The following is a 25,974-nucleotide window of genomic DNA, read 5'->3' on the forward strand; positions in this document are numbered from 1 at the left end:
AGACATTTTGGCTATTTAAGGAACATTCCCCCTGACTTCCTTATGGGGAGATTAGGTGCTGTTGTGTCAGGTAAGGGTTATCCCCACACATTCCAGCACATTTTCCCATCACTTTCCTCATTGCACAAAATCCCATCTTTCGGGGAAGCACATTTCTTTCACAAGAGCTCCAAATCAGCTTTCACTATGCAGCCTGAATTTGTCAGGTTGTGACTGAATCCCACCTGAAAGCAGTGACAATCTGGAAGTACCCTTGGTGTGCTTTCTGGGGAGGTTTAAAGACCTGGAGAGAGGGAATTGGGTGAGAGTGCTGTTGTGTTCAGATCCTGCTTGTGGGCTTCCCATAGGCATCTGGTTGGGTGGTGATGGGCCATTGGCCTGGTCCAGCAGGGCTGTTCTTATGTTCATTTATAGCCAGGCCACACTAAGAGGAACCAACAGGCTAACTGAGGAGTGGAGCCATAATGGGACTTAGAAATATTTAATTACCCTTCTTTTTCGCCTCTGCTGTCCCAAGCAGTCACCACAAAGTGTGCCATTGTGACACACTGGGAGGCTTCTTCATGTCCTAGCTGATCCCAGCACTAGGCCGCTTAGGTATCACCAGGCTTACTGGGTTTCTTCTCCATATAAGGCTTGTACTGTGCCTCAAACCAACCTAAACTAATTTCATGAGGAGATTAAAAACAAACACGCATACTTGAGGCAGCAAGAAATGATGTTTATTTGGAGAAAGAGATGGAAGGTGATGGGTACAATTCTGATTGTCTGTGTGTTGGAAGATCAGGGTACATAATAACTCTCCTTGTGAGGCCTACCTTGTTGGCCCTTCCATGGCTGCTTTCTGCTTGTGGAGAACAAGCCAGAGGACATGTTTGAAATGAGCACAGCCAGCAATGCTGTATGCTAAATGTCAACCCCCTCAATGTTATGGTTGGTTCACTAGAGCCCATGAATTGTCATTTCACATCCACACCATACATTTAAAGAACATGGCTTCCCCCAAAGAATCTTGAGAACTCCTCACAGAGCTACAATTCTCAGTACCCTTAAGAAACTTCAGTTGCCAGGATTCTTTGGAGGAAGCCATGTTCTTTAAATATATGGTGTGCATGTGACCAGGAAGGGAAATCCATAAGCACAGACATTGTGGGCACTGTTGGCCCTCAGGCAAGGGAGGCCATGTGTTTTATACCTATTCTCTCAAACAACTTTAGTAAAGTACTTCATTTTTGTACTGTCCAGCCTGGCAAGTCAATGGTGTGTGTAAACCAGCTGTGGACAGTGCAGAAGTGAAGTGTTTTACAGCTGAAATGGCTGATGAAGTGAACTCTACTGATGGTACAGATCAAGGGACATAAAAACAGGAGCCAGCACACTCTTTTTCTGCTGAGTGAACTCGGCTTCCCTCTAACTTGCTCTTCAGTGCTGAGGCACGCCAATTTTCTTGCCACTTTGGGCCCTCTCCTCCATTCTTCTAGTAGCCTACCTGCTTTTTCTGCTTCTTAAAGCTCACTTTGTACACATATAAACAATCATATAGCATTTGGTTTTATTTATTTATTTAAAAAGCCAAACCTGACAGGGAAAAATTACTCTGGGGAGGAGAAAGGAAGGAATGCTTGTGATGTCATAGGCATCCAGCCAATCAGCACTCTGCACAGCCCCTTCTGCTTTGAACTGGCAAAAATTGTTTGGTCCTCAGTCGTATGAGACAAGAATGGGGTGAGTGAGTCTGCTTTCTAGAGCAGAGCGGATCCTGTTTTTATGTACATCTAGACTGTTGTTTGAGAATGTAGGTGCTGTCACACCCTACCATATTTATCCCACACATCTTTAGCAATATTATCTCAGTTTAACCGTCATGTTGTCTTCCCAAAGAATCCTGGGAAACTTAGGGCAATATTCAACTAAGTCCTACACAAAGTAGACCCGCTGAAATGAATGAATCTAAGTCAAACGTGCCCGTTAACTCTTAAGTAGGGCTTAGCTAAATACTGACCTTAGTTCAGCGAGAAAATTCTCTGTTAGAGTACCTTCATTCTCACAGAACTCCAATTCCCAGGGATACCAGCAGAGATGGAATGATATTATCGAACCAGATTTAAGTCTTTGATTAGATGTGCTCTAAGTTTCCACATGAGCAGTTACTACAGCTGTGCCCAGATCCTTCCACAGCCCCGTTAATCAAAGTTTCCCAGCAACCTTTGGTTACTTGGGCATGACCTGCCACCACCATCTCCCTGTGGAAGCAGATCCCTCCACATCCAGCTCCCTTTGGAAGCTGTCCCACCACCCCACACCACCCCCAGACCAAAAAAATGGCTCTGAGCCCCTGTGCATGCTAAATCAGAGCTTGGAAAAGTTACTTTTTTAAACTACAACTCCCATCAGCCCCAGCCAACATGGCCACTGGAATGGGTTGATGGGAGTTGTAGTCCAAAAAAGTAACTTTTCCAAGCTCTGAATATGCACCCTCCACTTTGTAAAGCCAAGTAAAAATTAGGGAAAAAAGAATTAGAATGGCATGAGCAGTTGAAAGTGGCACCTCCTCCTCTTCTGATCACATCTCTCTTTGACTAGCTACAAAAGATGGTTCGGTCCCCAGCACTGAATATGCTCTTCTCCCTCCCTTCCTTTCAAGAAAACAGGAGGTTGCCACTGCTGGTATAGTCCATTTCAGGTGGCCCCAAGAAATTTTAGCTTCTCCTCCTGAGATGGCACAATCAAAATTAGAGTTGGCACTTTTTTTCTTCTGTTTGGTTCAATAAATCAAGATGGCATGGCCCAACCAAGGCAGAATCTGCACTCTTCACCCTCAACCACAGTGCATCTGGATATAGGGAACAGTCTGGATGTGGGCAGAGCTGGTGTTTTTCTCGTGGTTCAACCTCTTTTGTTTGCTTAGACCACTTCCCATTCTGTTAAGAACTTCTAGAGCTGACATGATGCAGACATCCAAGGTTCAAGGTGGCATGACCCATAAACCAGCAAAAGTTTCTGGAACTCCCTGACCATTCAAGCTGAGGCATGGCACTGACACAACCCAAACAAGAGGGATTTAATTCTTCCAAGAGAGCAACTGGACTTGGCATTAACAAAGACAAGACCACCCAGGACTCAAACACTCATTCTCACCTAGTCCCGGCAAGGCCTTACAGGGCATAAGGATGATTCTCCCCCTTTCTCTTCAGGCCTTGGGGACTCAGAATGGGCAACTAGTGCCCTATCTACCATTGCTCCACCATTAGGTCTATCATGTGGCTGACGCCAAGGTCAGCTGCATCAAAAAAGTCCGTGCAGAAGATGCTGCCACCAACAGGACTGGCAGAGCCTAGGCCTGATGCTGAGCCTGAGGTCAAGGCCTCCAGCCAATCGACAGGGTCGAATCCGGCACGGGTCCCACTTCCTTGCCAGGCATCTGGGGGAGATGGGGGCATTTCCAAAGAGTCAGGAGAGAAAACAGAGGAGAGTGAGTCCAGGGATGCAGAGGAGGAGGAGGCTGTTGAGAGGAAATCATAGGGACTGGGAAAATCAAAGATGGCAGAGGACACTAAAGAAGGTTCGCCGCTGGGCCGGGGTTTCTTTGGTGGTGATGCTTCATGGTGGACAAGCGGGGATGGGGCAACTCGATCAGGGACTTCTGGGTTCAAGGCAGGTGCTTGAAGGAGGTCACCTACAGCAGATGAGGAGAAACGGGATATACTTCAGCACACCTATGGGGCCCTCCTAATCCTGAGCTCAATTGAACTGAGGCTTGTTAAGACCTACAGCACATAACCCGGGACTGTGTCAGGACTTTGCACTGGAATGTGCGACTAGCAATGTCTCTGAGCGTGTACAGAGTGCCTGCCTCTCACTACTGAGTAACCAATAACCATATCCCACCTTCTGGGATTTGGGGGTTATAATTTCAAGTCAGAGACTCTGATTCTGAAGCAGGACTTAAGCCCCAGGGGAAAAAATCATTGCCCCATCTCTGTTCCTGGTAACTAAGCTTCTTCAACAGCAAATCCTGGTTTTAAGGCTGCACCCTGGTGGTAACAGGAGCCATTTTCTCACCTGTACACATCAGCGGTTCCTCTAAGATATCTTCGATTGATTGGCTTGGCACCAGCTGCACAAAAATGGAAGGAAAAAAGAGCTGGTATAAAAGGATGTCTCACCCAGCCCCGTCGTTCATACAGGGGGATCCTACGCAGTGATGAGTTTCAGCTTTGTTTGAGGCAAAGGGCAGGCTTAATACAGCCAAGGGGTTCATCCCCAAAATTTGTTTTCAAGACAAGACTTCAGACTTGGAACATGTGGGATAATGATAACAAAGGGAAGAGTGCCCCAGTGCATATGCAGAGTAGCACCTCACTGTGTCATCACAGCCTGATCCCCACATAGCTGAGACCAGGAGTTTGGGTCACCAGGTCACAGGTTGTGGATTCTAAGCTTTGTGAGTGCAGGCAGTTCTGTTTTAAAGAAACTGACCACTACTGTAGGGATTGCTAACATGCTGATGGTACTAAATGTTTTTTAAAAAAAGTTTTCTGGCAGCTCTCCTATACTTTTAAGAGTTGTGTGCCTGAACGCAACAGGTGCAGTTTTGTCCACTACAGAGATGTGATGTGAGGCTCTGTCTGTTGAATTTCTGTCTTCTGGGCAACCAGGTGACGTGCTAGAATGCACGCTGAACAGGTGACATCTCCCCTGTACATCCTATGGCTATAGCTGGTATAAGGAAATTGGGGAGCTATGGAAGGAAAAGGTTTCTTGCTCCTTCTTTATACATGCTTTATGGACAATCACATCCAGGGAAATCATTTGGGGATGTCATGTGAACATGTGAAGAAGTCTACTGTGTCAGGCCAGTGGCCCATCTAGCCCAGTGCTGTCTGCTGACTGGCAGCAACTTTCCAAGGTCTGAGGCAGAGAGGAGTGTTTTTCATCATCTGTGTGCTTCTGTCCGCTTAAGAGAGAAAAATAATTGTACTCTCTTGAAAGTAGGACATCCTGGAGAGGAAAACAGTCCTCCTCTGTATGGCACACAGAGATACTCTGGGAATGAACTGGAGTCCTCCCTTGTCTGGAAACATTTACATGAACAGATAGTTCCAGAGCTCTCCATATTCTTCCCTTTCAGTCCTCTCTTAGTGGCAGAGTTTGCAGGTCACAGTAAACTATAGTTAATAGTTTGCCCTGAATGCTCAGGTGGCTCTTGCTTACTCCTCTTGAGTAAGTGGGAGCGATAAAGCACAATACCTGGTTAGATCCAAACTAGGAATCATGGTTTGTTTCACCCCAAACAAACCATGACATGAAGCTGAGGTTTGATCTTGGCTTACCTATCGTGGTTTGTCTGAGTGAAACAAACCATTATATCCAGTTCGGATATAATGCTAAGCCAGGAATCATGATTAGTTCCTCCTGCCTGTACTAGGGAAGGAGTGAAGTGGGAGCAACCTCCATGTTCACAGTAAAGCAGTAACTGTGATTTACTGTAACATGCAAAGTGGGCCAGTGAGAATAAGGAACTGAAGAGCACTGTGAAGTTTTGTCAGACTGAAGTAGGGATCGAAGGATCTCTCAGTTTTGGTTCTCAAGTTTCTCATTTCTGCAATCTTAAATTCAGTTCTCCACATTTCTGCAGCAATGTGTGAATTTTAAAATAAAAAATCTTATGAAAATTCTTGTTTTTTTAGCGTGAGTTTCTCCTAAAAAACACATTTGTATGCAGTTTTGACTAATGTATAATGTATTTATGCACGCTTTCCTCTAATATATGCATTTTTTGAAACATTGTTTGGCTGGAGAACTGCCTCACAAAATTTGGACTAGTGTGAATTTTTAAGAATGCCGCCAGTATTTCAGTTCTCATGTTATTTCAGAATATGCGAATTTGGTAAGATTCGGCTTTGAATGTGAACTGAATTGAATTTCTCCCCCATTCCTAGATTGTAGTAACAAGTTCTTATTAATACAACCTAAGTTTTATGAGGAAAGCAAAAGCCATAGGAACTGGTCCAGCAGCAGCTTGTGGCTCCATGTCAGTGGGGCAGTGGAATCCGCTCCATATTTTAGTCTGAACTTTAGTCTGAAAGTTCGGACTAAAGCCCGGAGCAGATTCGCCTGCCCCACTGACATAGAGCCACCAGCCACCAGTGAACTGGACAGACTGCAAAAGAAAAGAAAAGAGGCTGTAACCCAGCTGGTGCCTCCCAGGCCCAGAGTACCTGAGCTTTTTGGATGGCCTCTTGTAGCTCCTCCTCGAGGGAACGGGCTCCTGGGGCTGGGTCCGGGGGACTGGCTGTGATTTCAAGGGGCAGCTCCATATCAGAATTAATTGGCTCACAGGATGGAGGGCATAAAACCTAATGGGAGGATGGAAGAAGTACAAAGTGGTCAGTCTATCTGCATTTGCCCCAGGCAAAAGCCCTTATCACACTAGCTCCACTGATGTCACCCCCACTAGGTCTAAAACGGACATTTCCTAAAATGTCCCATGCTCATTGGTTAGTAGGTCATCTGGTTACACCAGACGCCCCTAAATTGTGCCTCACCACATGCAAGACACATGCAAACATGTGCCTCTGTGGACAAGATTGTTGTTATTATTATTTTGCCTTATGGCTGTCACTACTGACCACTGCCCTATATGTCTTAAGGTTGTCTGAGGCTACACAGAGACAATTTGGTTTGTGGCCTTTTGCTAGGATACAGCATCAGCGAAAGGGCCACTCCTCCCTACTTGAACATCAGATAAAATGGGGAAACAAGCGAACAAAATCAGATTTCCAGTACTCTTTGGCAGATAAAGAAAAAAATTGTTAATCCTAACCCCGGAAGAACCAAGGTTAAAGCATCTGAGGGTTCTGAGTTTAGAGAAAAGATAACTGGAGGGGTGGGGGTCATGGTAAGAAGTGTATTATGCATGATATGGAGAGAGTAGATAGAAGTTTTTTCTCCCTCTCACACAATACTAGAACTCAGAGTCACCCATTGAAACTGACTGGCAGCAGATTCAGGATGAAAGAGAGCTCTCTCTCTTTCTCTCACTCTCTCCTCTTGGAGACATGGATGGTCTTACAATGATGGGGCTCTACCATGTGATAAAATATATTTGTTTTCTCTAGCTTTTGCAGACTTGAGATTTGAGCCTGTTTTGTGATATTTTGTGGTGTTATGTACTGATACTGTTGAAGTTTCTTATTATGTTCTGAATTGTTTTTATGATATTGTATTATTCTTGCTATGGAAGCCGCTTTGAGGTCACCTGGTGACAAAAAGCAGCATACAAATACACAAAATAAATAATAAATAATTAACTTGTGGAACTCACTGTCACAAGATGTGGTAATAGCCTTAAAGACTTTAAAAATAATTAGAAAAATTCAGGTTCTGTCAATGGCTGATAGCCATGCTGAAGCCTCATGTTCAGAGGCAGTGTGCCAATGAATCCCAGCTGCTGGGGGTCAGCCGTGGGGAAAGGGCTGTTACACTCATCTCCTCCTTCCTTGAGCATCTTGTTGGCCACCATGGGATGCAGAATGCTGGGACTTTACTTCTGATGTTTTTATAGCTCCACAGCTCTCCAGATTCTCAAATCTCAGGCAGCCTGTCTCCCTGCACTCTGCTCTAATCCGTGTGGTTACCCTCCTTCCCACAGATAATCCAAGAGTGACTCCCTCATTTCTCCATCGTGTCAGCCCCTCACTCCCTTTTAGGTTAGCCAGGGAATGCCAGTTTGCTCACCATAAAGCCATCTTCCGTGCCTTCTCCTCCCCCCTCCTTGGCACACTCTCTCTTTGGGACATAAGGTGGAGGCCCTCCCTGCTGGCTGTGGGGTGGTAGTGCTCCCTTGCGGCGGTTCTTGATCCGTTTGTGCATCTCCAGCTCCACACGGAAGCCATCATCGTCATGGTGTTTCTGCTCCCGGTGAAGTTTCAACGTCAGATTCTCAGCAACCCGCTGCTTCTCCCGCAGGGCCTGGGCTGCCTCCTCTATCTCGGAGGGGGCCAAGCGGGTGCTAGGGAGTGGGACAGGTGGGGGCTTGGCCCGGGCCACCTGGTAAGGCTTGAGGCGCTCCAGCAGGGCTGGCTTGGTGCCCGAAACAGGGAGGCCCCGCTTACGGAGCTGCTGGCGGAGTTCGGAGACCTGGGAATCAAATCAATGGCCACATGTAATAGACAGCAAAAAGTACTACAGACTGTTACAAAATACATCCGCAACCCTGATATCTGCAAAGCGGAGAATCTGCAGAAGAATTACACTTAGCATTAAAGGATCTGATCCCAGGAATTTGTGTTGAGTGCCAGAACAGAACAGAACTCACAGTCCTTCCACCCAGAACACCCATCCCCGGTTTTCTTCCCAGCTTTCTTCAGTTCAGCGGTATAATTTAAAGTGTGGCGGGGGGGGGAGAGTCATTTTGTTGCAGCTATTATTAAACAATTGGGAGTCAGAGACCTTTGCCAATCTATTGCAAATCATCCAGAGATCTACCAATAGATCCAGATCAACCTTCTGCCTACGTCTGCAATACACACATGGGGGAGAATGTAATAATATCGTTACATGCTGCTTCTCCCCTGAACAGTGAAAAGATCCATGACTAGCAACCAGGCTTGGCTTCTTTTGGAGCACTGGATATTATTATTAGTATCTGGTTTATTTACATATAAACAAATACGGCATAAATGAAGGCATGCAGCATACACACTCATACCAGGCAGCAGACCTGCAACTCCCACGGCAGATCCCCACAGAGAGGCACCCTGTTCCCCAAGAGGCTTCCAGTCTCTTTCATCTCTTCTCTGACCCAAGAATAGTTTATCTTGTTCCATCACATATACACAATCCTTCTGACACTTCTTCCCTGGGCTTGAAGGCAGTGACGGCTGGTGGCTCCATGTCAGTGTGGAAGATGAATCTGCTCTGGGTTTTAGTCCAAACTTTCACAGAGCTGTCCGCACCTTGGACAGCTTCTTGAACGTTCAGACTAAAACCCGGAGCGGATTCCACTGCCCCACTGACATGGAACCACCAGCTGCCACTGCCTGAGGGTCGGGGTTGGAAGAAGGGGAGACTGGTCTATTGGAGACCCAGTGCCTGCAGGAGGAAGGGGAACACCACCATCCCTTCCAGGGAGAGAGAGCCGTTTGCTGCTGCCTGCCTGCTTGCTGCTGCTGCTGGGCTACCACCACCACCACCCTTTCTCAGCTGGACTTCAGCTCTGCGGGCCAGGCCCCAGGTACTCAGCCAGCTGTGGCTGATTTTTTTCCACCTGTCCCTTCTCTGGAGGGGATAAATAAGCCAGCTGGCTGAGGTGGCTCCTGCTTTGTCTGCCTTTTTCTGGGTCTTCAGTTATGTGCCTGGGAGAGAGGACTCAGAGCCAAGTGGGGAGATTTGAGGTGCCCCCAATTAGTGAAGATTTGAGGGGGGCCCAATTAGTGAAGGGTAGAGGGAGATATGGCGTTGTGAGGAGGACTTGCCAGGTAAGGGGAACGCAGCCCAGGCAGTTAACAGCTGTGCCTTGTTCCAGTCCTCCCCACACCCGCAGGTTTGTTGGTTGTCCTATCAGCCAGCTCTCAGGCCTCCGGATGCTGCTGCTAAATGCCAGATCGGTGCATAATAAGATCTCCCTCATTCACGATTTAATTGTGGATGAGGCAGCCGATCTGGCATGTATAACCGAGACCTGGGTGGGTGAGCAGGGGGGAGTCAGTCTCTCCCAGCTATGTCCACCAGGGTACCTGGTCCAGCATCAGGGTAGACCTGAGGGTCGGGGAGGGGGGGTTGCTGTGGTCTATAGGAGCTCCATCTTCCTCTGCAAGCACCCTGTCCATGTGACTACTGGTCTGGAGTGTTTGCACCTTATGTTGGGTCAGCGGGACAGACTGGGGATCCTGTTGGTGTACCATCCACCCCACTGCCCAACAGACTCCCTAGCTGAGCTGATGGAGGTGGACTCGGGTGTACTGTTGAGATCCCCCAGACTGTTGGTTCTGGGGGATGTCAACATCTATGCCGAGGCCACCTTATCTGGGGCGGCTCAGGATTTCATGGTCTCCATGACAACCATGGGACTGTCCCAATATGCCATTGGCCCAACACATGTAGCAGGGCATACTCTAGATTTGGTTTTTGCATCTGGACATGGAGTTGGTGATCTGAATGTGGGGGGCCTTACATCAGTCCCTCTGTCATGGACAGATCATTGCTTGCTGAAGTTTAGACTTACAGCGGCTTTTCCCCTCTGCAAGTGTGGGGGACCTAATAAGTTGGTCCGCCCCCAGAGACTAATGGATCCGGATGGTTTCCAAAGGGCTCTGGGGAGTTTTCCGGCTGATAGGGCTGGTGCTCCTGTCAAAACCCTGGTTGAACTGTGGAATACAGAAATGACCCGGGCGGTTGACATGATTGCTACTGAGCGCCCTCTCCTGTGTAGAGCTCGTACGGCTCCATGGTATACCCCAGAGCTGAGAGCGACGAAACAATATAGGAGACAGCTTGAGTGCAAATGGAGGCGAACTCCTAGTGGATGCAATTATACACTGGTAAGTGCCTATGGTAAGCTGAATTTAGGGGCAGTAAGGGCAGCAAAAAAACAATTTGCTGCCGCTATCAAATCATCAATCTGCTGCCCAGCGGAGCTCTTTAGAATTGTCCAGGGGCTATTACACTCTGGCCCCAGGGACATGGTAGAACCATCTGAGGCCCGCTGTAATGAATTTGCTAGGCACTTCCAGGATAACATCTTTAGCATCCGTCAGGACTTAGACTCCAGTGTTATAGCAGGTGAATCAAGCGAGGTATCCAGAGCACAGCCTTGTCCCGATTTCTTGGATGAGTTTCAGTTGGTACAGCTTGAGGACGTTGACAAGGTGCTTGGACAGGTTCATGCAACCACTTCTGTGCTGGATCCTTGCCCTTGTTGGCTAATAAAAGCTAGCAGGGATGGAACAGCCGGCTGGGCCAGGGAAGTGATTAATGCCTCTCTGCGAGAGGGGATGGTCCCTGGCTGCCTGAAAGAGGCAGTAGTGAGACCACTCCTGAACAGGCCCTCTCTGGACCCAGAAAATCTTAACTATAGGCCGGTAGCAAATGTTCCATTCCTGGGCAAGGTCCTGGAACGAGTGGTTGTGGGCAAGCTCCAGACACTCTTGGATGAGACCGATTATCTGGATCCATTTCAGTTGGGTTTCAGGCCTGGTTTTGGCACAGAAACAGCCTTGGTCGCCCTGTATGATGACCTTTGTCGGGAGAGAGACGGGGAGTGTGACTCCGTTGATTCTCCTTGATCTCTCAGCGGCTTTCGATACTATCGACCATGGTATCCTTCTGGGGAGACTAGCTGAGTTGGGAGTGGGAGGTACTGCATTGCGGTGGTTCCACTCCTACTTGGCAGGTCGCCTCCAGAAGGTGGTGCTTGGGGAACATTACTCGGCACCCTGGACCCTCCAGTATGGGGTTCCGCAGGGGTCAGTTCTGTCCCCTATGCTGTTCAACATCTACATGAAACCGTTGGGTGCGGTCATCCGGAGCTTTGGAGTGCATTGCCATCAGTATGGTGATGACACGCAGCTCTATTTCTCCTTTTCATCTTCTTCAGGTGAGGCTGTCAATGTGCTGAACCGGTGTCTGGCTGCGACAATGGACTGGATGAGGGCTAATAAACTGAGGCTCAATCCAGACAAGACTGAGATGCTGCTAGTGGGTGGTTCTTCTGACCAGATGGTGGATGTCCAACCTGTTCTGGATGGGGTTGCACTCCCCCTGAAGGAGCAGGTTCGTAGCTAGAATCATCTCTGTCACTTGAGGCTCAGGTAGCCTTGGTGGCACGGAGTGCCTTCTACCAACTTTGGTTGGTGGCCCAGCTATGCCCCTATCTGGACAGGGATAACCTGGCTTCAGTTGTCCATGCTCTGGTAACCTCCAAATTAGATTACTGCAATGCACTCTACGTGGGGCTGCCTTTGAAGACGGTTCGGAAACTGCAGCTTGTGCAAAATGCAGCAGCCAGATTGGTAACAGGGACCAGACGGTCCGAACATATAAAACCGATTCTGACCCGCTTGCATTGGCTGCCTGTATGTTTCTGAGCTCGATTCAAGGTGCTGGTTTTGACCTATAAAGCCTTACACGGCTTGGGACCACAATACCTGATGGAACGCCTCTCCCGATACGAACCCACCCGTACACTATGTTCAAGATCAAAGGCCCTCCTCCAGGTGCCTACTCCGAGGGAAGCTCGGAGAGTGGCAACAAGGGAGAGGGCCTTCTCAGTGGTGGCTCCCAAATTATGGAATGATTTTTGTGATGAGGTGTGCCTGGCACCAACACTGTTATCTTTTCAGCGCCGGGTCAAGACTTTCCTCTTCTCCCAGGCATTTTAGCATGTGTTTTAAATTGTTTTTATATTGTTTTAAATCTTAAAATTGTGTTTTAAATTGTTTTTAAAATATGTGTTTTAAATTGTATATTTGTTTTAATGTTTTTGATTGCTGTAAACCGCCCAGACAGCTTCGGCTATGGGGTGGTATACAAGTGCAATAAATAAATAAATAAATAATAAATAAATATTAGGGCAAATGGGGCACTGCCCCACCAACCTCTGCCTGCCCTCAGCTAACCTTCATCTGCCCGTCTTCTTAGTTACATCCAGTCCAGACGGTGCACTGCTTGCCAGTTCCCTCCTCTGTCTCGGTGTTGCCCTTGCAGAACTCAGCAAGGAGGATGGGGGCAAAACTAGAATTAGTTGCCTCTGCCTTTCATTGGCTCTGCCTCCACCTACTGTTGGCCTCTCTGACTTCCAGCCCCTCAGTCCCAATGGGCAGAAACTACCACTGGTTGGAAGAGTGTATGTGTCACCTTCCAAGCTCAGATAGTTCCTGGGCCAATAGCCAACAATCTGCCCAGCGAAAGGAATGGCTAGTCAGCAGCCTTCAAGAGGTGGATATGATGAGCAGCTGAGGTGTACATGTCCTGCAGTCACAGCTTATGAGATCAGGAATTCTTAACGGGTCTAATTCAAGGACTGAAGCTTCCCTAGTTCCCTGTCTTCATTTCGTAACTCCTGGTGTCCGTTTTTCTTCTTGTCTTCATACCTTTTCCTACACCCCTTTCATTTGTTTATTTGCTTATTTGCTTGCTTTTGTTTTTCAAGTCCTGCTTTGAAATCAAAATGTCTAAAGTGGCTTGCAAACAAGAAATAAGACCACCACAACAAAATACAAGTGGAATCAGCAATAAGCACTAGAAAAATGCCATAAATCAGCAGCTCTAAAAATCAATCCCAGAAGGCTTGGGGTGAAAAAATAAAGTTGTAGTCTGCCACCTAATTGTGATCACTCATGCACAGAGTGCTCTATAGTTGGGACACCAGCACTGGAAAAGTCCTTGCCCCTAACTCACCACCTGTCTAACCTCTAATGACAGGGAGCACTCAGAGAAGGTTCTCTGGGCAGGATCACATGGAAGGGGGTAATCCATCCTTCTGCTAGAGTAGAGAACCTCAACTCCTTGCTATCTGGTCCTTGGGGCTCTCCCTGGGCCATGCCCACTCCCTGGCCACACCCCTCACTGCCCTTGCTCTGAACCCTCCTCAAGTGCTTTTGCCTGGCTGGAATTTGTCCTTGAATTGTGATAATATCTCTTGGCTGCCTGGGTGGAGGACAGAGCGGTGTCGTGTGGGTGTGTAGGTATGAAGAAACTTCTGGTTTTTGCGTGGATGGAGTTACAGCCTCCCCAGACAAAGACGAGTCCCCTGCTCTAGATCTTCCCATCCAGCTCCAGGTTCTGTGAAAATACCTTAAGCAGAAGAAGCCATTATTTGTGCGACTGTACTTGATTTGCAGAATCCACACTGACAGCAGAATCTGATGTGTGTGAGGGAGAGGGGGGGATGATGATTGGCCATCCTCTTGCCCCAACTCACCGTTAGCTCCTCCAAGTTGGCAGGCAACAGTTCCGGTTTGGGTGGCGAAGGGGAGGTTGGCGTGGCTGGAGAGGAAAGAGGGAGTGGGAGAGGCCCACTTGGTGGTGCAGGTGTCCCAGGGAAGCTCAGGGCCTGTTCTGGAGCACTGCTGAGCAAAGGAGAGAGAGAGAGGAATGAACAGGAAGTTGCCCCTTACAACCTGCCTCAGTCTTGGTTGTGTTTTTGGTTTTGGAAGAGAAGCAAGAGACAGTGTTGGCCTGTCTTGGCGGGGGGGACCCTTCTAGTTCATTGTATACTATTTATTTATTGCTTTTTTCAATCCTGTGTTTCCTCAAAAGATTTCAAGGCAGCTTAGATGGTTCCCTCATGCCTTTACTCCTTACAACAACCCTGTGTGGTAGGCAAGGCTGATGCCCAGTGTGAGTTTTATGGCCAAGTGAGGATTTGAACACAGGTCTTGCTGGTCTAAGTCCAACTCGTGAGTATTTTAGGATGTTTTTCTTTCTGTTTTTACATCTGTTTCAATGTTGTAAGTCGCTTCAAGTTTCTTTTTTTTTTTAATGACTAATAAATGTAATATAGTAATACTTTTAGCCACCACATCACCCTGGACACATTGACTCAACTCTCCATTTTGAACTCCACACTCCATCTCGGAGTGCATAACTAGCAGACTCCCTCTGGAGGTTGTTACTATATTTCATCTTCCTCAATTAGTCAAACTGGGGAGACCTGAAGTCCAATCTCCACTCTGCTGCAAAGTCTGTTGCATTTGACCTTGGACCAGTCACTCTCTCTCAGTCACACAAGGTTGCTGCTGCGAGGATAAAGGTAGGTGGAAATGAATGCTGCCTTGAGCTCTTTGAAGGAAAATGATGGATAATAATTTAAATCTATTTATTACATCTTTACCTCACCGTTCCTCCAAGGAGCCTAGGGCATCATGCACACACAGTACTCCTCACGTTTGTTATTTTATCCTCACAACAATCTTGCAAAGCAGGTTTGGCCGAGTGCCTGCCCCAAGATCACCCAGTGAGCTCTGTGGAGATTTGAAGTTGGATCTCCCCAGTCCTTAACTGACACTGACCTGAGTTGGCATGGTATAACAGTTAGCATGATGGATTAGGAGCTTGGAAACCCATCTTCAAATCTCCACTCAACTATGAAACTAACTGGGGAAACCTTGGGCCAGCCACTAACTTTCGGTTGAACCTACCTTGCAGGGTTGATGCGAGGATAAAATGTGAGTGGGGAGAACCCAGTCATGCTTCCCCTGAGGCCCCTGGAAGGAAGCTATCAATCAATACAAGTAAAGTTAAATAAATATATCCACACAACACTGGTTCTTGTAGAGCCCGGCCACCTTTTGTGGCAAAATACCAGAGAAACAACTGCATAGCACAGATGCTGGCTCTTAACAGACAAAATGTGAACTTTGGAAAGGGCAGTAGCTCAGTGGTAAGAGCATCTGCTTTGCATGCAAAAGGTCCCAGGTTCAATCCCCAGCATCTCCAGGTAGAGCTGGGAGAGACTCCTTGCCTGAAACCCTGGAGAGCGGCTCCCAGTCAGTGCAGACAATACTGAGTTAGATGGACCAATGGTCTGACTTGACGTAAGGCAGCTTCCCATATTCCCTATCAGACATGCCCAGCAGTAGTTCCACTGGTCATGCGCCAGAGTGACCATGCCACAAGCTGCACCTGTAGAAGTCCCAGCGGAAAGCAATGAGTCACCTGGCTGGGACAGCGTGCAGGGCTTGAACGCAGAAGGTAGCAGGCGAAGTTGGCGTGGGCTGCTGGTGCTGGTTCAAGATCTGGAGCTGCAGGAAGACCTGCTGTTGCTGCAAGAGACGGGCATAGGCTGCGTCCATGGGCACCGGGGGCTGCTCACCCTTCTGGTCGGGCGGCATGTACTGGTGGTACTTGAGCTTCTTCACTTTGGGCCGCGGCTCCTTCGCCTTCTTGGGGCGTGGAGGTTTCCTGGTTTCGGGGAGCTTGGCTGGGGTCTGGGGTGGGGAAAAAGACAGAGGGGAGGGGAAGAGGTGTCAAAGGGTGTGAAAGAGAGCAGGCACTCTCAGGAGACAGTGGGGCATAACAGTTAGAGCAGGGAGGTTCTAGAGCTAGGTAGGGTTGCCACCTTTTTTCCTCTTGGTACAGTACTTGGGCGTTCAGCACAAGGCAAGACTGATGGTCAGCAGCAGAGGGAGGGGCATAAACCAGCCAGCTGTTTTTCTGGATTGGGTTGTTCATTTATTTATTAGCCTTTACACCAAACTAAGCCTTCAAGGCAGCTTATGACATCTACATTATAAAGGAGAGAAAGATGCAAGAATAGTAAACAACCCTTAGAACAGATTATTTCGTAGGGCATGTAATACATGCAGCACAAATGCCAATAAAACCATTTCAGTGAGTAAAACCAATCCCTATTAAAAACTTGAGGCAAACACGACAGATGTAGCTGGGCACCTGAAAGGCAGTAAAAACAGCAGCAGGCAAATTTTCCCCGGGGGCACCTGCTGAATATAGTAGTTGCCATTGCCACCAGTAAGCCTCCCCACCCTTGCAAAACTTTTGCTGCCTGAAAATGAAAATGGGGGGGGGAGGGGAGAAGGAGGCTTTGTCTGAGCCGTATTCAGAATAGGCAGCTACCAGCCAGAACTCTTGGACTGCTGACTCTCCCACGATTATGCCTGCAATTCATGGCCTGTACTTTTCTCTGACGAAAACAAAAGAGCCGCAGTGCAGTGGCAAATTCAGAAGTGCAGGGTCCCTTCATGAAAGTCACATCCACCCCCCCTTGTTTGGGGGGGTGAGAATGAGATCCTTGTTAATGCCTCTTCCTACAACTAGACATCCTTAGAAGCCAATAAGCATAAAATCAGCAGTAAAGAACAAGGAAGCATGTTATCAGTGGCTAACACATACCTCTTTCATGCTGATTGACACAGGATGCTAGAGACACAGGGACCCTGCTGGGACCCTGCTCCCAAAAAAGTAAGGGGTTTAAGCCCCCCCCCGAGACCCTGGATGACTACACCCCGGTAAAGGAGTGGACTTCTCTTCCACTTCCCCCCAAACCCTGAACCTTTTTTTGCTGAGTCCAGCTCTGATTGTCTCTACCTTGAGGAGTGAAATTGAGGACTTGCCAAGGGGGCTCCCCCCTTGGGGAGGGAACTCAGCCTCAGAGGTGGATGATGACACAGAAGGCTGTTGATCCAGGATCGGAGGTAGGTCCAGCTGCAGGGAGAAGAGGTAGAAAATAAAGCCTAGGTGTCCTGGCTCACAACTGCTGCACCTCCTTTCTCCCACTTTAAACAAAAAGTATTATCATCATCATCAATAACATCTAGTTTCAAGGTAGATTACAAAAAGGATGACGATAGTAAGACAATGCACAATTAATGTGTAGAATAATACTTATTTTCAAATAGTTTAATTAATAAGAGATTGATAAATATTTATTTAATATAATTTAAATACAAATATATTTACATTACACATTTCTAGCTTACTTAAAACAACATGCTAAAGCGCTTAATCTGTAATAAAAGAGGATAAAGTTTTCTGTAATTTGTATGTTTCCTAAGAGGGAATATGGATTTATTTGTTATTGCATCTTGTTCCAGTATAGTATAAACAAGCTCCATTTTTTCAATGAAATCTTCTATTTGCCTGCCTTCTCACTCTTATTAGAGTTGTATGTTTAGACTGCAATCCAATACACACTTACCTGGGAGTAGGTCCCATTGAACTCAGTGGAGCTTTCTTCTGAGTAGACATGTATTGGATTGCAGCCTTAGTCATAAAGGCCGTTCCCCAAAGTAGAAGAGGCTTTCTCCAATTTTTGCAGATTTCTGTTTGCACCTCCTTCTCTAATCCAGTGTCCAAATTTGTTTGGGGCACCTGCCAAGGGACCTACTGGTGAAGTCGGGTAATAAAATTAATAATAATAATCAGTGCTTTTTTTGGTAAAAAAAGTGAGGTGCCAGTACTCATATCTTGATAAAAGTGCTGTGGGTGCCAGCACAAAATGGCTGCCATGGGCAGCCAAACGAAGAGGAGGTGACAGTACTCCGTACTGGTGAGTACCATCACAAAAAAGTACTACTATTACTACTAGTGCTACTAACAACAACTGCCCAACTTCACTACCCTCTGTAGATCTAGCTGGGAAAAGCCAAAGGTGATGTGACAAGTTTTGGCTCATAAGTGAATCAGAAGTGACTCTTGAGGTGCACGATTCTATCATTTTAGGCCTAATTTGGTCTCACACATAAGGAGTTTGCAAGAATGGCAGTCAAGAGACTGAATGTGGCAACTCTAAGCTGAGATTCCCACCTTAGAAGAAGTAGATTGGGAGCAGGCCTAATTACTTAACTACTGTTGAGTTCTGCTGCGTACAATTTTGAGGGGAAGCATTATTGTGGCCTGGAAAAGGGAAAACAGGCTAACTCAACTTAATGTTATTCTTATGCCCTGCAATATTGCAACATGCCCTGTAGAGGGCAACAAGAGTATACATACATTTATTTTACCTGTACAGAGCGAGAAAAGAGAGATTATAGAGGGACTGGAGTTTTTTTAGGACTTTGCTTTCCTTTTCCAATATTTACAGTCCTACATACTTCTGAATACACAAGGTCTTTTTTGACATCTCTGTTCATTTGCTGTATTTCTGTATGGACCAGGCCATAGCCAAGGAGTGTGTGAGTGTGAGGGTATGAGTGTGAGGGTGAGTGAGTGTTTTAAACAAAAGTATGAAGACTGCTCAGTAGGAAGTACACCTATAATATTTCTGGTCAATGTGTGCAAGGCACTGGGATAATTAACACACATTAGGCACATTTTAAAACTTTTTTACAACAGTATGTTTTCTGTTATTCATAGTTAGTACAATCACATAACTTGAAACATACTGGGCCACCTGTATTTAGGTTATGATTGTTTTGTACTGATTCAAAACCACTCCCACTTCCTCTTAGACACACTTCAGCACATCATTTCTGTCTATAGGCTTGTTGTAAACACATTGAACGTGGTGCAATCTAGCATTCCATACAAGCCCCACTGCAATAAATGGGAGCTGCACAAGAATGCAGTGGTATTGAGTGACTTGCTCAGGAGAACTTCACTGCAGAGAGTTCATTGTTTAATACAGTCAGTATGAGGTACTCTGCTCTACCTCTGCTTCAGCAATCTGTACTCATACCCCGGAGGCCTCTGATTTCTGCTCTCCGGGCAATCCCCAGTTGCTCTCATATACATAAATATTTTACTTGGGGTCTTTTCCAAGGCTTTCTCTACAGCAGCCGTCCCCAACTTGGTGCTCTCCATATGTTGTTAGACTACAACTGCCATCATCCCTGACCATTGGTCATGCTGGCTGGGGCTTGTAATGTATACATCATCAACTAAATATCTGGCGCATGGCCCCTTTAAGAGAAAAAGCTATGGACCAGGAGACCAGCTCCTGGACAGCTGGCTCAGAGACGCAGCATGGCATAAACCGCTGAAAACACAGGACTGATGGGAGTTGGAGTCCAAAACACCTGGAGGACACAATGTTGAGTAAGGCTGATGTAGAGCACCGGTCTTCAACTGGTGCATCAGCTAAGGAGGTCTCAATCTCTAAGTGGATTGCACATGTTGCAACACCACCATTTTGGTTCAGGATATTTTAAGAGAAGGAGAGAATAGAAGGGGGGGGAGGAGACAGGGAGCAAGAAAATAAACTGACATTATTTGGTGAAAATAATTAAAGTTGGGGCACACGTTGCAGATTGGGGTTAAAGGTGGGACCTGGTTCTAAATGGCTGAAGGCTACTTGTATCATCTGTTTTTTCTTCCTGTTCTTCTGGGGCTCTCAATGAAAATTGAACAGTCTTTCAGTTTTGGAACAGGAGTGGTAGTTACCCAGCTCCAGTGCCTACAAAGCTGGATGAAGACTGCTTGAGTTGAAGGACAAAATCCCCGACCCATTCTACATAGAGAAGTGAACCAAGTGGCTCAAGTGCCTTGGACAACTCCCTGGAGCTTCAGCACCTTGGACAGCTCCTTGAAAGTTTGTACTAAAACGGGGCAGATTCCACTGCCCCACTGACATGGAGCCACAAGCTACTTAAATCTAATTGCAAGACTGGTGATAGGATAGCATTCTTCACTGCACCTGAGGGCACCAGGCTTAGCTTAGGGGGTGCAGGGCAGGCTGTGGACACAGCTCTGTCCTCCAACACCTCACCACCATTCTTTGCCCCACAGCATCTGTCGCCTGAGGCACCCGCCTCGCACTGCCCAGTAGTAGGGTTGCTCCCCCTCAGGTGCCTGATGGGCACTACTGACTTGCTGGACCAGCTGGCCTATAGTGTGGTGAGGATCCACAATAGCCAGGGCCCCCAAGACCGGCAAGGAGGCCAGCATACATCCACACCTGAAGTCATGTTGCCATCTCAGTTTGTATGGAACCCTATCCCCCCCCCAAAAAAGTCAGAGGCAAGGTAAGAGAATTCTCGTGTGTGCCCATCCTTCCTCTTTCAGGTTAAGTCCCCCTAACTCTTGCCTCTTGTCCCATTTCGCCTTCAGCATGCACCCCTGTGACTATACACAGTTGCTTACTTGGAAGGCTGTCCCTGAGGTTGAAGGATTCCCTTGGGCACTGCCAGGAGACAGTGCAAAGCACGGGGAGGAGGATGAAGATGAACTACTCAGATCTTCCTCGAAGTTGAAGGAATCGGGAGCAGCAGGAACTGCATCTGGAGATGGCGTTTTGAAAGAGAGAGGAAGGATGTTTGGTATTGTTACAGGTGGGGGGAGAGAGAGGAATTATTCCTCTCCATTGCAGTTTTATTTTACATTTTTAGCTATATGAGGCTGCCTTATACTGAGTCTGGCTATTAGCTCATCTGGCTCTGCATCATTGACTCGGACTCAGCTCTTGTGGGACTCAAGCAAGGGTCTTCAACAGCCCTGTTACCTTAGAGACCCTTCATTAGGATCCCTGGAGATGCCAGGGATTGAACCTGGGACCTTCTGCATGCAAAGAGCGTTTGCTGCAACTGAGCAATGGTTGCTCTCAAAGCGCTTTCAGAACTCATTTATTCTCACAGCAAGATTAGGCTGAGAGAGAAGCCCTCTTTAAGCATTGCAAGCCTAATCATGGGGGGGAGGTGGCAAGCGGGGAACAAGTTTTATGGGATTGAGGGTTGCGATGGATGATTTCTATGAATCCCTTTTCCAGCCTCTGATTTGGGATCTTGAAAAGAAGAAACCTGCTCTAAAGTTTAGTTCCATTCACAAGTTAATGGATTCAGCCAAGTCTGTCAAGTGTCCTCATCAACATGTGTAAAGATTGGCCAGGAGAATAATGTGGGCCATAAGAACTCTTTCAGGAGAGAGGCCTCCCCACAACAAGGAAGTAGTTTCTGTCTTAGAAGTAGTCTGGTCTGGAGAAGCTGAGAACTAGGAAGACACACATAGAGGCCTTCTCTCTGCACCGTGGCTTTGGGGTACCTCCCTACAAGCCTGATAGGAAAGCAAGATCTATTGAACTATTAGTGCTGGGAACCCCTCCATCTTAAGCTCAGGTTGTGCATATGTGTAAATAAACTATATAAAGATACCACAGTCTCCGCTGACCTTCAATCCAAGGAAACAAAGCCCTTGGTAAGCACTGGCACCCCTGGAAGTCTCACACCACATGGAGACTAGGGTGCGTGCAACACAAGTATGCTAGCTTCACATACACACACTGTTATCATAGTCTCAGTCAATTTCCCACCTGTGGAAGACAAGCAGTGGGGAGCCTTCTGTATTCGTAGAGGCTCCCCCCATGCATTTCAGAACCCTGGAAAATTAGTGTTCTAAAAGCCGCAGGGAGCCCCCACAGATAAAAAAAGCAGAGAGTCACACCATCCATAGTTGGAAGGCAATGAGAATTGTGATGGGGACGGCAGAGCTAGTGTGCTCATCCCTGCTGTCCACCACACCCCCATGTATTTCCTGTTTGATTAATGTAATGTCTGGGGGGGAGGGTGCTAACAAAACAGCACTTTGAACCCTTTTCTGTGAACATTCCATCCAGTGAGCCAAGTTGACCCCAGGTAAGCTGCCGCAGCTAATCCCAAATAATGCAGCCCTTCACATGTTGCAAAATTATTTTCTTAAAAATTTTAGCACATTTCTTCTCACAGCAACCTTGCGTTGCCAATATTCCCTTTTTGAAGACGAGAATGAGGCTAAAAGAGGCCTCATGCCAGGCCAAAGGCAGAGGTGGGATTCAAACCCAGTTCTCCAAATTCAACTCTCTAGTACCCATTTGACTTTGCTGTATCTTTCCTATTACAGCAATTCTCCTTGAGAATACCAAAGTCAAAGGGCTTTCCCTGTCCCATGAGGACCTGTCCCTCCATATCCCATTACTGGATCAATCCTCTCTCCCAAACAGGATTCCTAAAGAGTGCTGACTTCCCATTTTTATCTTGTGACATAACATTCCCCTTCCTGGGGAGTCCTCCTAAGTCATTACCCGTCAAAGCATCCTTGATCCCTGGATCTAAGGGAAGGATGTTTTTCTTCACCAGCTCAAGTGGTCCAGGGCGATGTAGGATCTTCTCGCTCAGGTCTTCGGCCAGGCGAGCCTTTTTGTCCTGAAGCTCAGAAGGGTCTCCTGGAGATACTGTAGTGAAAGTGGAGAGAGAGACTAAGAGGTTGAAGAAAGCAGAAGAAAAAACAGTAGAGTAGACTTGCTGGACCCTGGAGGACTTTGTATTCCAACAGCAGCTAACCAGATATTCCTGGGATGAACAATGAAAACAGAGGTCACTCCCACACAACCTGTTTATTAAGCATTCATCCTGATTTGTTTGCAGGTAGGCTGGGCACTGTTGGCTATTTATTGAAGTGAGCATTCATCCTGATTTGTTTGTGGGTAGGTTAGAAGATGTTGTGTCAAAGCAAGTGTTAGCAACATAGGAAGCTGCGTTATATGGGTTCAGACTGTTGGCCCACCAACCTCAGATCTGTACTATCAACACTGGCTGGAAGCAGATCTCCAGAGTTTCAGATGGGAGTTTCTCCCAGTCCTACCCCGAGATGCTGGGGATTGATCTGGGACCTTCTGCATGCAAAGCAGATGCTCTGCCACTGAACTACAGCCCTTCCCCCATAATGTTATCCCACACTTTCCAGTGCACGTCCCCATCACTTTCCTGATCACAAAATGTCCCAGTCTTCTGAGGGAAGTGGGTTTGTTGGGCAAGACCTCCCAATGAACTGTAATCGCATAATCTGAATTTGCAGGTATGTGACTGAATCCCACCCAAAAATAGCAACAGTCGGGAAGTGCCCAGCGTTTGAGGGATATAGTCATCCCCTGGTGACCTGGTATGTGGAGGCATGTTGCTTCTGGAAGTGAACGTTTCATTTTCAGAAGACAGACCTATGCACCATTCTGAACCAGGCCAAGGCGAGTTTATCTCTGAGTGATCAATGGATGGACTGAGATGAAGCAGAGGATGCCACTAACTAGGGCTCCTGGATTTTATAACAGTGTTTTAGGACCTGTGTTTGTTTGTTTGAAACATTTATAAACCACTTAATCTTTAAAAAACCTCTAAGCAGTTGTCCTTCATTCCATACACAGTACAGGATTGGCAACGGTGAATGGTACCTAGGGATGGATATCAATTTCTCTTAGTTTCTAACTTTTCTAACCTGAAATCCAAATTCAGTTTGCCATTTTTTCACGTTTGTGATTTTTTTTTAAAGTCCACACAAAAACCACACACATTTTCATATACTTTTCTCCTAATATATGCATTTTGATGCACACATTTTTGCAAGCAAATTTCCCTAATATAATGGATTTTTGTACATTACTTCCACTGATTCATGCATTTTTGTGCACATTTCTCCCAAACTGTACACATTTTGTATGTTACTCTTGGTTGCAAAACTGTATCACAAAATTCAGAGAAGTGTTCGGAGAACAGCTGCATTAAAATACGAACTGAACCATTTTCTCCCAGGCAGACGTTGCTCCTTACCTTCTGCCAGCTGGCTCTTAGCGGTGCTGGCCTTGTGGGGCCGGATCGAGCCTTTCAGCTTTGTCATCTCATTGGCCTGAGGAGCAGCAGGGGGAATCACATCGTTAGCAACCGCTCTCCCTGGACCAGAGTTTGGAAAAGTTACTTTTTTGAACTACATCTCCCATCAGCCATGTTGGCTGGGGGTGATGGGAGTTATAGTTCAGAAAAGTAACTTTTCCAAGCTCTGCCCTGGACCCCCAAAATATAACAAGCCCAGCCTGGCCAATGTTCCTGAGCCTTGAACAAGGACTTCCAGGTGGCTGAAAGTCATACCCCTTCCTTCCCTATCTCGTCAGCGCCCCTGCTCTCTCCCCACGCCACTAAAACACTCAACCATGGATGGAGTTTGGGCAGCTGCTATCTAGATGGGCTCTGACAGAGTTTCCAAGAGTGAGACTGAAAGCAAATGTGCTGTTCTGAATACATGATGGTAAGCAGGAGAGGAACGTAGGAAACTGCCCTGTACCAACTCAGACCACTGGTCCATCTAGGTTAGTATTGCCTACACTGACTGGCAGCAGCTCTGCAGGGTTTCAGATGGAGGATAGTGGGGCCTGGGCGCTTCTGTATGCAAAGCAGATGATCTCCAGCCCCACATCATTTGAATTTAAAGCATTGTAATTAAAAAAAAAACTTGTTCCAAGCATTAGCCTTGGGCATACCTTGGGAAGACATTTATTACGAATATCTCAGGTAGGTAGAGCTAGGAGAGATTGAGAGCCACTGCCTGTCAGAGTTATGTCTTCCAACTTTTCTCAGTCCCAGGAGGCCCCATCTTTAACTGCAACTTGCAACATGGGACCCACGTTTAATTTTTTTAGCTAGCCATGGAAAGAAGAGGGAATTTTGATAGATGCAGCTTGCCATGCAGGGCTCAGAAAAGCTGCTCCTGTAGAAAATTTCACCTTTCATTCTGCTCCTAAAAGGTCCAGTATACCTGTACACCTTTGCATCTGCTCGCACTCTCTATCTCAGGGCTGGGCTGGTTCCAGGTTTGAGTCAGCCCTGGGCAAAGTACTTGCTGAGCCAGCAGTCAGAGATGGCGGCTGATGCAGAAGGCAAAGCCTCTCCCAGTGGTCTGATCCCTTGAAAGCAGCTTGCCTTGTGGCACGTTAGGAGAAGGGCCATCACTCAGTAGCACAGCATCTGCCTTGCATGCAGGTTCCAGGTTTAGTCCTTGTCATCTTTTGGTAGGGCTGCAAGAGACTCCTGAAACCATGGAGAGCTGCTGCCAGTCAGTGTAGACAATACTGAGCTTGATAGACCAATGGCCTGACTCAGTGTAAGGCAGCTGTCTGTGTTCCCAGGACAACCCCCCAGCAACTTATCACATGTTATTCAAATTCTCAAATCCCATTAATACTCACCCGATTCTGGCCCTGTGTCCCATTGGGCTGCGACAAAGTTGCAAGGGGTTTGTTGAGTGCTGGAGGATTGAAAAAGGAAAGCATGTTAGCATAAACACAAGAAGAAATTCCCCATCTTTTGTTAATACGTTTTCTTCCTCTCTCAGAATATTAAGCCACTAAGTCTTAATAAACAAGAACTAGCATTTACACAAGAGGTGGCGGGATTTTTTCACTCCGCAGAGATGGAGAAATTTGATTTCAAATCCCAATTGAGCCATAAATCAACCAAGTTGTGTCAGGTATATCAGGGACTGCCTGATCTATAAAATGGGGGTAACATGATTCAAGGGTGTCTCCATCCTGCTTAAGCACAATTTTGTCACGCCAGAGTGCAGAAATCACAGCTCTGGGATCCTCAGTAAGCATTCAAAAATTCCCAAGTCTCGAGCCCTCAAGATGGTGGAGGGAAACTTGGAAACATGTGGCCAGTGCCTGGCAAAATGTCTGGAGCTAAATGCGGTAAGTTGAGTAGAAATCCCAGTTGTCCCTGCAGAGTGGGGGATGGGACTTGGCCTACAGGGCTCCTGGTCCTTGCCTGGTTAAAGACATAGAAA

At 47.0% G+C, this 25,974-nt stretch overlaps 1 protein-coding gene across 2 annotated transcripts in view; it reads right to left on the reverse strand.

Annotated features, from left to right (window-relative positions):
* Window positions 1–700: 700 nt before the first annotated feature.
* Window positions 701–25,974, reverse strand: part of LOC133366413 (myocardin-like) — a 38,053-nt gene continuing 12,779 nt past the window's right edge. Inside the window, exons 4-14 of one of the 2 annotated variants that reach the window (XM_061589472.1) lie at window positions 25,379–25,437; window positions 23,970–24,045; window positions 22,451–22,600; window positions 20,542–20,678; window positions 17,050–17,166; window positions 15,661–15,932; window positions 13,925–14,069; window positions 7,741–8,142; window positions 6,222–6,359; window positions 4,063–4,117; window positions 701–3,676 (exon numbers count right to left, since the gene is read on the reverse strand). In XM_061589472.1, coding sequence (XP_061445456.1) covers window positions 3,231–3,676; window positions 4,063–4,117; window positions 6,222–6,359; window positions 7,741–8,142; window positions 13,925–14,069; window positions 15,661–15,932; window positions 17,050–17,166; window positions 20,542–20,678; window positions 22,451–22,600; window positions 23,970–24,045; window positions 25,379–25,437 — 1,997 coding nt within the window. In that variant the 3' untranslated portion in view covers window positions 701–3,230. Of the gene's footprint in view, window positions 3,677–4,062; window positions 4,118–6,221; window positions 6,360–7,740; window positions 8,143–13,924; window positions 14,073–15,660; window positions 15,933–17,049; window positions 17,167–20,541; window positions 20,679–22,450; window positions 22,601–23,969; window positions 24,046–25,378; window positions 25,438–25,974 lie in introns of both variants that reach the window. The other variant, XM_061589471.1, reaches the window with a different exon arrangement.

Source organism: Rhineura floridana, chromosome 11, assembly GCF_030035675.1.
Source record: "Rhineura floridana isolate rRhiFlo1 chromosome 11, rRhiFlo1.hap2, whole genome shotgun sequence".
Taxonomy (NCBI): domain Eukaryota; kingdom Metazoa; phylum Chordata; class Lepidosauria; order Squamata; family Rhineuridae; genus Rhineura; species Rhineura floridana.